Here is a 13,092-nt window from a genome sequence, read left to right on the forward strand (position 1 = left end):
ATCGCTGCTTTATCCCAGCACGCACAGGCACATTCGTGCTCGACATACCTTTGATGAGCAGATAACCCCCCTTTAAAAAACTGATCCTTTCGCATCCCTCTACTGTCGATTCCAAACTTGTACTGCGGGTGAATGTCTTATTGATTTACTTCTTGAATTCCTGTAACATATACAGCAAATTAAAAAGTCTGAGGACTGAAATTCTTGGTTATAGAGGTTTTTCGTTCTATTCACCGAAGCACAACATACAACCACATATGTCACACGCGCGTTTCGCGTTCAGAGAAATATCTGTGATTGAATTGGTCCCAATCTAAAGCGTATGGACGATTTTCGAGTTCGACTTAGATCTTCGATTACCCATTCAGCACAGGAGAAACCTCGAGGAGGATACTGGCTGCAGAAATATGGATGCTAGGTTGATGGTTTTCTTAGATATTGAAGCATCACGGCTAATGATAGAACGCGCTTCAGCATTGGAAGTTACAGTAGCTCTTCTAATCAAGAGGGTAAGCACGATGACTGAATCGAGCATAAGTAATGTTCCGCAGGAATGACCAGGCATATCTACAGCAACTCAAAATAAGAACAAAGGGCATTTAACTCGAGTCAGGTTTCATTTTTCCATTCAGCCGGCGATCAGATGGCGACAATAATTTGGCATAGGATATAGCCATGGATCACGGTTCGTAATTGCAGTATTGCTATCACCGAACTCGATCCCTGCAAACACAATTTTCAATGCGACACAATGTTGACAGCCACCAAATCGCAGCGATATCTGATGATGTATCATTTAATTACAAAAATGGAAAAGAAACAGAAAGAACATGTATCATCAGTACGTTGTAATGAAATTGCATGTTATCATGTTATCAACCATTTTAAAAAGCTGTTTGCCCGCTTAGACTTTTTCATCTTCCCTGCAATTCTTTTCGGTAATCAATGTTGTAGTAACTGAAAAGCAAAAGTCCAGACATATTAGCATAAAAAAATTTTCGCCTACCTTTTTAATAACAATTTGACTTATCATGCAACTGAACAATACTAATGATATGCGCATCAGCTTTAGATATTGAAGATGTTAAAAGGGGGAAACTTGGAAAGAAGGTAAACGAAGGAACTGATTTCATCAGAGGACTTCCCTTTTTCATTTTATTTTATTTTACATTGTCCTAAAAATTTTGGGTGTCATTGTTTCGGCGCTTCTTTTTTTTTTTTTTTTTCTTCTTCTTCTGTGGTTCACTAAGTTTCGTATGGCAAGTGAGCAACTTACGATAACGAGAACACATACGTCACAGCAAGGAGAGTCGACCAAGACGAGTCGGGCCATCCCTGCCAGCGTTACCATCGTCAATGAATCCACCCCACTCGTCAGTCAAAACCGCCAAGGTAGTTCATCGATGACCGCCGACCCCGAGTCCCGAATAATGATGCTCTCATTGAGCAAAGAACCCTTGCTAAGGAGAAAAGAGGTGCTCGGCATGCTGCTCATGGTATTTTCAGCGCTCTTGTTCACCTTTATGACCATGTTTGTCAAGATGGGGAGCGAGATGTTTCCGTCATTTGAACTTGTTTTGGTGCGGTCGTTGATACAAACTCTCCTGGCCTTGGGAGGCTGCGCCATCTTTCGTATCAACCCACTGGGAAAACCCGGCATCCGGAAATGGCTCCTTTTTCGTGCCATTGTTGGCGCGATTGGTCTAGCTTTGTTCTTTTACAGTCTCTCCGTTCTATCACTGAGTGACGCAACAGGTAAATTTTACATCCTGTTTTCTTGGCTTGTCTATGTGTTTTCTTTTTCTTCATCATCAGCGATGATCTTTTATATGTCGACTTTTGGATGTATTCGATGGCGAAAGCAGTGATTCATGCAAAATGTTAGTGCTTTTCTTTCTAGGTCCGACATTCACAGCGATCCTGGCATCAGTTATTCTGAATGAATCCTTTACGTTGTTTGATTCGTTCTGCAGTGTGTTGTGCCTTGTAGGGCTCATTCTCGTGTCCAAGCCCATGTTTTTGTACAATACGGTAACGCACGACCAGACTGAATTGCAGCGCATTTTCGCCATCAGCTGCGCTATTGCAGGAGCGATCATGTCCGCCATTGCGTATGTTACGGTGCGCAAAGTGGGCAAAGGCACTCACATCCTGGTGCACGCTGTTTACCTTGGTATCGTATCGAGCATTATCAGTGTCCCCGGCATCCTCCTACTTCAAGAATTTGTTTGGCCTCAAAACGTGCGCGATTACATCATTCTTGTATTTGTGGGTCTCTTTGCTTTCATCGGACAATATGTACTTAATGAAGGGTAACGTTGCAAAACGCATTTTCACCATCTGCCATGACAAAATATTGAAATGACCTTTTTTTATAATGTATCATTAAACCTCCAGGTTGAAATTGGCCCCTGCTGGTCTAGGTAGGTGTGATGGATTGGGTTTTATAGGGACGTAACCACTAATCATAGGGGGAACAGGTACACTTATGCAGACGGCCGATGTGGCATTTGCCTTCTTATTCGGGGTGCTTGTGTTCAGCGAATATCCGGACGTATCGACATTACTGGGATCGGCTCTTATCGTTGGAATGACCACCGCTCTAAGTTTACATCGATGGCATACGCGCGCTCTCCACTTGCTACACATGAAGAAAAAACGACGCAGCAGAACCTCATCGGATTCGCATGCTAACACGACTGCTCCTTGTTCCTCGTAGACTTTGATACCTTTGTTTCTAGACACTTGGTTTGTTTTAATGTTGTTTTATTTCTTTTTTTCTCTTCTAATTATCTTTTACTGTGTAAAATTCCCCTTCTATGATACTACTGTTCTCAGTTATATGATTAAAGAAAATATACCCTTTGATAATAATGTAGTTATGCCAATACACTGGGTTGGCCAGGAATGTATCTTCTTAGCACGGGCGGGACATCAATGCTGCCATCTTGGCGTTGGTGTGTTTCCAGTAAGGCAATGATGACACGAGGTACGGCCATGGCGGTACCGTTCAAGGTGTGGCAATAGTCTACCCACTTTTCCTTGATGTGCCAGGGCACTCTTACATCCTTTGTTCCCACGTTCTCTTTGAATCCAGCCGACAAAAATCGGGTATCCAATCGTCTCGTCTGATAATCGGTACAGTTGGAAGTGGAGGAAATCTAACAGCAGAACACAAAAGAGTTTAGCAGGCAAATACGATGACCTTTTTTGATTTATTACGTACCTCGCCCCAGCCATTTTTGCCGGGCATCCATGCTTCAATGTCGTATTTTCTGTAAGCGCTAGCGCCCAGTTCTTCGGTTGGCATATCCAGTACCCTAATCCACGCCGTCAGATGTCACCCTTTCCTTATTATTGAAGGCATCATATTCACCCCACAACGTTGATTTTGCTGACTTACCGGAAGCATAATCCGAGGTCGCCAAAGAGTTGCTCTTGTAACTTTTGAAATTCCTGCAATATGGATTCACTTTGTTGAGGTGTGGTGACGGCAAACAGTTCGACCTTTGAAAATTGATGCACGCGATATAATCCTCGTTCTTCAGCTGATCCGTGACCTGCTTCGGCGCGGAAAGCACGACCAAAGCCGACCACGCGTTTGGGCAATTCTTCTTCTTTAAACAGTTGCTGTGCAAACATGCCGGCGAGTGGAATTTCGGCAGTGCCGGTTAAACACAGGTTGGGTGCACTGGTATTCAATGTACTGGTGGTGGACACGTCATAGATCTGTGACGCTTCCTTTTTCCGTGGTTGGAATCCGCAGCCGTAAGCGATGGACGTGCGTACGACATCGGGGGTGATAACAGGTGTGAATCCATGCTGAGCGGCTTTTTCGAGCGCATATTGGATCAAGGCGAATTCCAACCATACGCCGTTGTTTTTGAGATAATAAAATTTGGACCCGCTTACCAAAGCGGCTTGTTCAAAATTGACCATATCCAATCGCTCGGCCAACGTCAAGTGGTCCAACAGCGGGAACTCAGCCTTGCGTTTTTCGCCCACTATTTTCACCGTCGTGGCTTTATCTTCCGAACCCACAGGAGCATCGGGATGCGTGTCGTTTGGAAGAAGCAAAGCATGATTCAACAGATCGCGGTCAAGTTTGGTCAAGTGCTCGTCCACCAAACGTAACCGTTCTTTCCACTGCTTGGCTTCGTTAATGTACTTTTGTCGTTCTTCTTTGGACTGCGCGCTTCGAATATTGTGTTGCACCTTGTCACGTTCAGAGCGAAACGTTTCTGCTTCTTCCATTGCATGTTGTCGAGAATCGTAGAGTTTCTTGAACTGCTGAATGGATTCAGTATCGTAATTACGTTGCCTCATATTGTTCGCGATGCGATCCACATTGTCGGCAAAATACTTGTAGTTGAGTTGAGGCGGAATGCGGTGAATGTCTTCCTCTTCTACGTTGGTTCGTTCCGTGGCAGCGGTCGATCGCGCACGTTGTTGCACAAAACGAGGACTGAGACGAGGTAAAACACCTGTCAAAGTGCGTTGACAAAAACAACGTCTCAACATGGTGGAGATTTATGTTTTTCTGCTTCCTATATAGGGAGAACAAGAACTGAAAATAAAGTGTAAAAAAAAGTGACAGCGGTGTTTTGAATTATTCACGGAAACCCATCCCTGCCAAAGAAAGCCAATCAAGCTACTGGAGTGTTATGAAACCAAAGTGTGGAGTCTCATATACTCCAGTAACGAAGGAAAAGAAATCGCCATGAAAAGTTGCTTAGGTACTCGTCGATCACCAAGGCAGCAGCATACGTATGTCTAAAAAAGTTTATTTTTCCATTTTAAGGGATAAAGTATGCAGAAAGAAAAAAAAACCAGTACTGAAAGAAAACAAACGAGGGTAAGAATGAAAAGATTGGACAGGTGTGTAAAGATAAAAAGGGAGCGGAAGGACAAGGTGGGAAGGAAGAAGGGTGACGAAAAAGGGAGAGGGATCACAGTTGTTTTGTTTCTCTAATGAAATTGGATCCCGGTATCCGCCAGTTCTTGGCTGTAGAGAAGGTTCGTTTCATGGGCGAATCGTGGGTGGGGGGCAGACCCGACATGGGCAAGACATCCATGTTCTTTTCACACGCCTTTGACTCGCCTCGATCCACGTCACGTTTCGCATTTTGGTACATCCACAAGCCGACAAAGGTCAACAGAATACCAAAGGATTGAGCCATCGTCACTTGCTGACCAAACCAGAGAATGCTCATTACAATCACGAATATTCGCTTCACCAAAGATAAAATGGAATAGGTGACCGGAGATGTCATGCTGAGAGTCGTAAAAGCGAACCAATTCTGAGCAAAATTCATGGTGCCGTTGAGGAAGAAGGAAACGGCCAGATGGCTCGCACTAATCTCCGTCGTGGAGCTGCTATGCCAGGCCCATAAACCGGAACCGTCTGAATATAACCACAACGGAATCATGAGGACGCAAGAGATCAAGGATGAATAGAACAGCACGTTCAGCTTATCCAACTTGTTCGGATTAAGGTCACCCAGCTTGGATTCCTTGAATAGCAGTTTCTTGCTAAAGATGTTTTGGGTCACGAAGACGAGGCAAGATCCAAACGCGCATGTGAGTCCGACAAAACTATTTGAAAAGGTAAAGGTACACGCCAGAATCACGCCAAAAGTCAACGGCAGCAGTGAGATGTAAACGTTGGATGTGTAACGGACTTGAAAGATAAAGCGATAAAATAGCACAGTAAACAAAGGTGCCAGGGCCTAAATATATTGCATGAAATCCGTAATTAGTAATCTGATCCCTCCTTCTTTTCCAATGCCGTCCCATATAAAAAATATCCGTTTCATCTTTGCCATCCACGAGTAGGAAAAAAAAAGGGAGTGTGCCTTAAACAAAAAGTCAGTGATATGTACCTTGATAGTGTGAACAAGACTGACAGGAACGCGACTGATGGCGACACTGGAAAAGACGTGCCCCACGATCAGGAAAATGGCTAACGGAACAATGGTTCTGGCAATTTCCGTGGTGGGCGATCGAATCCGGGTCACTTTTAGCGCCGCGGCCATCGTATAGCACCAAAAACTCACGAGAGCAAACTGAACGATGGTCAAGGTGACGGGAAACTTGAACACATTCAAAATTTGTTTGCCGATATTGTTGGTCAGTGACGAAGCCGCGTACCACATAAAGCAGTTGAGGATGAACTTGAGCGTATCCGTCATGGAGTGCCGATTATGCGGTTGTAACAGATTCCACAGGTTCTGCAAAGACGAGTTATCGACCGGCTCGACATGGGAAGTGGACATGTCATTGTCGTCCTTATAATGATTGGAAAAAAGGGGAAAAGACGAAGAAAACTTTGAATGATCGTCTACGGAGGTCGACAGTGGGGTTGAAAGGGCGCCGTCGGTGCGATCGATATATGCTTTCCGATCAGGAAGATCATTGGAGATGTGATATCTGGTATGAGGAGGCAAATGCGACTGGGTATGAGCGTTCGCAGGGGTGCTTTTCAGTGCAATAAAGTCTTGCTGGTCTACAGGAAGGAAAGCCGGCTCGCGTGTAAGGGTGGCGGCTGGCATAGTTACATCAGCAAAAAACCAGAAAAAAGGAAGGACAAAAAAAGATATCACTTACCCACTCTCTGCCAATCGGTCGGCATTTGAAAACAAGACTCTACGTCAACAAGTGTGACCGGTTCTCAGCAAGATAAGACGGCGGGCTCTAAAAATAGAAAAAAGAAAAGCGAAAAGTTTTCCTTTTATAGAATTCAGGATGCCCAAAAAAGGCGACTCCTTCAGCGAACCACGCGTTATGGCGGATAGCCCGACTTTTACTGCATTTTACCGGGTACTTGCTCTACTTGATGTGTTACGAAACAATGAATGTGAACATAAAAAATAGGTTTGTCTGGGAATATCGGGAGAAATCCACGGCGGTCAGAAAATGTTCACATCGATTATCTATCAGCGACTGGCATAGCGCAGTTTAGCCAGGCCACCGAAAAACCATCACTCCTGAGAAAAAAATATTTTCCTTCTTTTGTAATGATGTATCTCTCAATAGAACAGTCTCAAGCCCTGGGATTGTATGCAGACAACGCATATACTTATGAAAGACGTTGATACAGCTACACGGCCTCGCTCAATATGATGTTGGCAGAAACTTTTGTGTTGCAATCTCCATGGCAAATCAAAAAGAATTCCACTTTATTTATCACTTTAGAATTTTTATTTTAATGATAGGCTGACCACGTTCGCTTCTCTTTGATGGTAAGAGCGAAGCAATACATTATCTTTTGAATCATATGTGTGGGCCTTGCCGTTTGATCTACGTGTAATGGTTGTAAGGATGGTCCCTCCTCAGCAGCCTCTATCAATATCTTGAGATTTAAGCCAGCTTGGACAACCCTGTACCGGTTATTAAAGGTCCAGGCTCAAAACATTTCATCATTATTTCGTCCATCACACCGGGACACACGAAAAGAGACCACACTAGCAGCCGACGAATGATGGAAATAGGAGCCACCAGAGCAAAGATGGAGATGGATGAGGTTGGTGAAAAACAGCGCGCGTTTGTAACGTTTCTGTTGATTGAATTGTTGGTCACAATAGAAGCAACCATGCACATCACTGTTCGTTATTATGTTAGGATCTCCACAGTTGAAATAGTTGAAGTAAATTAGTTTTCTTCAAATAGAACATGCTTGGGTCGTCCCAGGTACGAAAACATGTTGAAGTTACTGATATACCTTGACCGATCAGCATATATGTGCTGATATGTTGTTACATTCACATGTCTCTGTAGTATCGTATAGATGGGTCAACGACTCTCGTCTTCCGTTGTCGATGTATCCTGCTTGCGTACAAATTCGATTCCAGATCCATCGAACTAAGGGGCCTAGGTAGCCGGTTCATTGGAGATTGTATCGTTGAGTTAAGTTACAACGCGGAAGATCGGCAGAAATAAACAGATCTCTTTATCATTGATTGTATACATAGAATAATGTCCCACGAATGATTTTTAGAAAAATCCCTCATTTGTAGCGAAAGTAGAGCGCCAATACACTACGAAAAACCTGTACTTTTTTTTAATACGGTATCATTGCTGGCAACTCGCTCACATATGCTTATTTTCTCCGCACATTCCCATCACTTCCATTAGACAATGATAAGAGCAGATCGGATTTCTGTGAAGAAAAGAGAGAAAGAATGACGACACATATATTATATACAAGAAGCTTCAATGTGATACATAATGGAGAGTTACAAATTGACGAGAATGGATAAGAAAAGGGGAAAAATAAGTGGACGGGGGGGTATTGGGTGAATGGGATACGTTTTCTTTTTCTTAATCGAGCAATGTCTGGGTTTCCGGACCAGAGCGTCGATCGGAGGAAGGGGACTGATTGGACTGGGCAAGTTGAGGCGACGTGTAAGGTGGAGGTTCGGTGACCGTATTGACGTCGTCATCCATTGAAATTAAAACAGCATCACCTTCGTCCCTCGTGGTGGCAGACGACATACCTGCTGCCAAAAGAATGGTATCGTTTTCGGATCCGTAAGCAGGTGGCGGTGCACGAGTTCCTTGTGAGGGAGCCAATCCCCACTTTTTCACATTGGCTTCCACGAAAACGAATCCCATCTGTCCCAAATTAACGTGAATTTGACAAGGTCCATTGGCGCCAATTGTCGGAAACAAATTCCATCGAAGACCGGTGTAAGCGTCCTCCAGTTTGCGTCCATTACGAGTAAAAAAAACTGTTCCCGTTCGATGGCGATAACCCACCCCAATCACATCGCCATGATTAAAGGGCATGCCGTACGGCTTCCCGTTAAACGGAGAACTAAAGTATTTGCACCCATTATCAGAAAAGTAACCAATAGAATAACGACTCCAGCCTTCAAAAAAGAAAGAAAACGAGAGAACACATTGTTAAGTACAGTGGCATCGACATTAGACAGTGAGCGAAGGATATTTGTACTGACCTGGTAAGCGCCAGCTAGGATACGGTTTAGTGGCCACGCCTACCGATACTGTCGTGGTGTGCGGTTTTTCAAACATTTTGGCCTGTAAAAAGAAAACGCAAGATGAGCATCCTTAAATTGGACTCCTTTTTTCCCAATGATACACAGTCTGCATTTTTTTTTACCTCCCAATAATATACTTCTTGATTTCTCGGCAGTGGCAAATTGGTCTGCACGCAACATTCACCATGCAAGAATTGAATTTCTGTGCGACCAGCAACAAAGCAATTCGTCTCCGGTTCCCATTCAAACTCGAAAGCAGATACGCCTTTCTCTTGAATAATCATTTGTTGCGGAGGCGTAATGTCGGTGGGAATACTGTCCGGAGGATGACGTTCTTGCCAAGCTATATATCCCGATAGCTCGTTCAGTATCTTTTTCCATGTTTTGTCTTCCTTTTTTTTTCCCAAGCTTTATAAAAAGCTGTGGGATAACGTCAATCTACTCACTCTTTGCTCTTTCGTAGCTTAATCTTGCATCTTCTGGTAAAGCGGCAATCAGTTCTTCTGTTTCTACGGGCCATTCATCAAAATCGGCGTCGGCACCTCCATGCAACGGAAGTTCAATGGGGGAACCGGTGAAAAACAAGAGAATGACAATAGCCACAAAGAAGACGATAATTCCCGTTATAAAAATCCAAGCATAGGCGCTTAGCATGATTGCAAAGATGAGATTGCGGGGACAGTGGCCGAATTAAATAAAGTGGGTGAGAAAAAGAGGAATACCAACGAAAAAAGAAAAAGAGAGAAAAGGGAAGCAGCAAAGGGAAAAAAAAAAGAGGCGAACGGAACATTGGGGTGAGTGGCGGAGATAAACGGGAGTTCAAACGTCACGGTGAAAAAATGTAAGCTTCTTCTATATGAGATAATGAAAAAAAATGGTTGATGTCCGCAACATCACTACGCCTACTTTTTGTTTTCACTTTCAGAAGGTTAGCAATGTATTCCACAATTGTGTTGTTTATATCTACTATTAAAACCATGGTTCTTCCCAGTACAGGCACACATAATGTTGCTTTTGTCTTTCCTTATTTGGTTGCCGCGCACTACGCTGCATCATTTTTTCCAAAACAAAAAGCACTTTTTTTCCCATTTAAACCCACCCCCCCTTAATTTTTTTTTTGGTATATGCAGATAAACCAATCATATCGCTTTTCTTCTTCTCTAGTGATTTTTTTGTTGTGAGAAACTGCGATGAAAAAAATAGTAAAGAAACGATAAATTAGAAAAGGCTCTTTCTTTTAATAAAAAAAAACAGAGGTTACAAAAATGACAATAAGATATTAATGATCGTGCTACACTAACATACATGAAATGACAAACAAATACTAGTACTAAACATTTTGAATAACAAAAAAACATAGTAAAAGAGGAAAAAAAATGATCAGGACGGTGTGACGAGGAAGAAAAAAATAAAGAGGGAAATCGAGAAAGGGGGATATACGGTATGAGTTTACGAAAAAAAAAAAGAGAAAGAGGCATATGAATCACAGCGTGGGATGTTCATCAATGAAGAGGAACTTGTTCATCTTGCGTGGATTGAAATATCGGAATCGAGCCTGTGTCTTTTGATGATGAGAAGAGGGCTGAGAATCATTGGATCGTGGTTCTTGGGCTGGACGAGGCGGTTCGGAAGGGGTGTAGGTATTGAATTGGATGAATGGAGGTGATGGTGAGAACATGGGACCACGTTCGCTGGGAGAATTCGATTTGCTCATATCGCAGAACTGATTTTGGAAATGTAAAGATGGCATGGACGGTTTTTTCGGGGAACGGAGGGTAGGGAAGGAGATCACAGACAGCATTGATCCAGATGGCGTCAAATTATGCGACTCTTTTTGAGGCTGCTGTGGTGGCGGTGGTCGTTGGAACGGCGGTGGGAGGAAACTGGAACCCATCATGGGTTCGCGTACTTGGTTGCTCATCCGTGGTTTCAAAGGTAGTGAACAAGTGTCCGCAGATGGGGTGTGGGTCGTCTGAACGGCTGGCGATGCATGTGCCGTGCTCGTCGCATTATACGAATGCAGCTGATGTCGTCGAATCTCGACTTCTAACCAGTCGGCGACTTGCAGCATATTTTTGCTTCGCGCTTGATAATCGCGTGTTTCTCGAAGCACTTCCAGGGTTTTGACGAGACCATTGTCGTATTCTTTGCGGTCGACACCGTCAAAAATCACGGCCTGATCGGAAGGAGACGTGCAGGTGCGGCAAATATCCATTGTCATTGAAACGATTTCGGCCGCCCGCCACAGTTCGTCACGGTCAAAGGCGCATCGGGCAATGCTGCTGTGGTTGCAGAGACTAAGTAATCGGAGCTGGGTGAGAGCGGTCTGTAAGCATACGTTCAACGATTTGAGCGAGGTCACACTAGGCTTGGAATCGTTGACTTCGGGGATAAATAACTTGTGGAGAATGACTCGCGTAGCGTTGTATTCCAGGTTGACACGAGCGCAAGCCAGGAAGAGTTCTTGATTAGTGTAGCTGACATTGTCTTTGAAATGCAGGTACGTCGGCAGCGATTCATAGTAAGTCAGCAGTTGTTGGTCGTGTTCAATCAGCTGGTCAGCCGTCATGTCCGATTCTTGTTCGTAAAGGGTCGAAATAATGTCGGCTTGAATGCGCCACAATCGCAAACATTGGGTCAGTGCCAAGACCCCGTATTCGGTGTAGTCGATGTCTTGTTCGAAAATGCGTGGAAAATCAATGGGTTTAGTAGTACGTGTACGAGGCGTATTCTTGGGCGATCCCGCCGAGTACAGGTAAAAGTCGGTGGCCCAGGCAAACCACCAGAGGCGAGTGTCCATTTCTTTGTCAAACGAGTCGTCTTCATCTCCGACCATGCGTGGGTAAATCTCGAGTTCCAACAAGGTGGAGACGGCCATTCCCGTGTAGTGGTGTCTGCGACTGGACTCGGATCGGGTGCCCATGAACAACAACGCAATCACCGTAAACCGGTCGGGTGTATCAAAAGACTGAGCCAGCAGCTCACGCGCTCGGTCAAAGAAAAATTCTTCCTGTTCTTGCAGTCGATCCTGATCCGCTAGGAAATGACTGAAACTGGCCTGGGAATGATGTGTCACCATGTGACGGAAAACGAATGAACAGATAGCGTTGACAATGAGAGTCTCAGTGGGCGCTTCATGTGATCGATACCACGCTAAAAATTCGTCTTTTCGTAGAATGGGGGTGTGACGCACCCAGCAGGTGAAATAGGTATCGATGCAACAGTCGGCGATTTGTCCAAGGCTCATTTCGCCGTGTTTCGATGCAGGATTCAGAATTTGGCCTAACCGGGAAGCCGAAGCGAAAAAGTTGACGGGTTTGGTTTTTGAATTCTTATTTCTATAAAGGACCACATGCGATCCTTTGGCATGGTTCGTACACGACGAAGGGGTGTCTTGCGATTCATTTGGAGATGTGGCACAACATAGTTTGCTAAAAGCTTCGACAAGCGAACGCAAATCAGAGAGGTTGCAAATGCGAGCTTCCATATTCAGGCCAAAATCGGTATAAGAAAGCTTAAATTTCGAGAGTACATCGGCCACCCCACTGGCGTCGGGCAGCGACGATTGGACGGACGGAGGTGATTCAAGCGGGAAACCGATCGAATTCGAAGGCGGTGGGATCAGCGATGTGGGCGTGTGAAGTGGCGTCGTGCAAGCAACCGTACTTGTATTTTCTGACCCGTCGTCCCAAACGGACCATGACATTGTTGAAGACGGAGACATGTGATCCTCTGCGCTCGAGACATCGCCAAATTCGGCCAGTGTTTCAGACGCAGGGTAATTTATGTGAATGGGTGGATGGGCCGTCGTGACGGGGGCGGCTGCGCCGTCGACAAAAGAAGAAGGTAAGATGGCATTGATATCTACGTCGAATGAAGAAGTATGCGCTTTGAACAGTCGGTCTTGGACGAGAGGGACATGTGGATCCTTGATTAATTTATTATTGGGGGTGTAATCGGAGGACAATTCAAAAGGATCGGTAGGATGGAACGACCATGAATGATCTAATAAGCCTTCTTCATGGGGGAGTATATCAGCTCGAATACGTTTAAAGCTACGGTCAATAGTATCAAAAGGCATGTAAAGAGGTGG

General features: G+C 44.5%; 5 protein-coding genes across 5 annotated transcripts; 1 reads left to right on the top strand and 4 right to left on the bottom strand.

Annotated features, from left to right (window-relative positions):
* Window positions 1-1,433: 1,433 nt before the first annotated feature.
* On the top strand, window positions 1,434-2,719 carry BYT42DRAFT_493442 (uncharacterized protein; the record flags this gene model as incomplete). Its single annotated transcript, XM_051564212.1, has 4 exons — window positions 1,434-1,755; window positions 1,886-2,312; window positions 2,398-2,417; window positions 2,472-2,719. 4 exons carry the CDS (start codon window positions 1,434-1,436, stop codon window positions 2,717-2,719), a joined length of 1,017 nt encoding a protein of 338 aa, XP_051425041.1.
* Window positions 2,720-2,879: 160 nt separating this feature from the next.
* On the bottom strand, window positions 2,880-4,326 carry BYT42DRAFT_592657 (seryl-tRNA synthetase; the record flags this gene model as incomplete). The annotated part of the gene is made up of 3 exons (XM_051570635.1): window positions 2,880-3,161; window positions 3,227-3,320; window positions 3,404-4,326. The coding sequence occupies 3 exons, from the start codon at window positions 4,324-4,326 to the stop codon at window positions 2,880-2,882; spliced, it is 1,299 nt and encodes a 432-aa protein (XP_051425042.1).
* Window positions 4,327-4,580: 254 nt separating this feature from the next.
* BYT42DRAFT_562227 (triose-phosphate transporter family-domain-containing protein) lies at window positions 4,581-6,579 on the bottom strand. The gene is made up of 2 exons (XM_051567449.1): window positions 5,883-6,579; window positions 4,581-5,729 (listed from the first exon to the last, which is right to left on the bottom strand). The coding sequence occupies exons 1-2, from the start codon at window positions 6,549-6,551 to the stop codon at window positions 4,950-4,952; spliced, it is 1,449 nt and encodes a 482-aa protein (XP_051425043.1). The 5' UTR covers window positions 6,552-6,579; the 3' UTR covers window positions 4,581-4,949.
* A 1,330-nt stretch (window positions 6,580-7,909) lies between these two features.
* On the bottom strand, window positions 7,910-9,748 carry BYT42DRAFT_562229 (concanavalin A-like lectin/glucanase domain-containing protein). The gene is made up of 4 exons (XM_051567450.1): window positions 9,446-9,748; window positions 9,122-9,342; window positions 8,958-9,039; window positions 7,910-8,870 (listed from the first exon to the last, which is right to left on the bottom strand). Exons 1-4 carry the CDS (start codon window positions 9,651-9,653, stop codon window positions 8,320-8,322), a joined length of 1,062 nt encoding a protein of 353 aa, XP_051425044.1. The 5' UTR covers window positions 9,654-9,748; the 3' UTR covers window positions 7,910-8,319.
* A 469-nt stretch (window positions 9,749-10,217) lies between these two features.
* On the bottom strand, window positions 10,218-13,092 carry BYT42DRAFT_562231 (uncharacterized protein). The gene has a single exon (XM_051567451.1). The coding sequence runs from the start codon at window positions 13,078-13,080 to the stop codon at window positions 10,483-10,485; it is 2,598 nt and encodes an 865-aa protein (XP_051425045.1). The 5' UTR covers window positions 13,081-13,092; the 3' UTR covers window positions 10,218-10,482.

The sequence above is a fragment of the Radiomyces spectabilis genome (genome assembly GCF_025331425.1).
Source record: "Radiomyces spectabilis strain NRRL 2753 chromosome Unknown BYT42scaffold_4, whole genome shotgun sequence".
NCBI lineage: Eukaryota > Fungi > Mucoromycota > Mucoromycetes > Mucorales > Radiomycetaceae > Radiomyces > Radiomyces spectabilis.

Bases quoted from the DNA above. Each gene is read 5' to 3' on its own strand.
- BYT42DRAFT_562231 (XM_051567451.1), bottom strand. From the start codon at position 13,080: ATGCCTTTTGATACTATTGACCGTAGCTTTAAACGTATTCGAGCTGAT.
- BYT42DRAFT_562227 (XM_051567449.1), bottom strand. From the start codon at position 6,551: ATGCCAGCCGCCACCCTTACACGCGAGCCGGCTTTCCTTCCTGTAGAC. The intron at 5,730-5,882 runs GTACATATCACT...CAATATATTTAG, and splicing joins GTCTTGTTCACACTATCAAG to GCCCTGGCACCTTTGTTTAC.
- BYT42DRAFT_562229 (XM_051567450.1), bottom strand. From the start codon at position 9,653: ATGCTAAGCGCCTATGCTTGGATTTTTATAACGGGAATTATCGTCTTC. The intron at 9,343-9,445 runs GTGAGTAGATTG...CGGGATATATAG, and splicing joins AAGCTACGAAAGAGCAAAGA to CTTGGCAAGAACGTCATCCT. The intron at 8,871-8,957 runs GTCAGTACAAAT...TCTTTTTTGAAG, and splicing joins TCCTAGCTGGCGCTTACCAG to GCTGGAGTCGTTATTCTATT.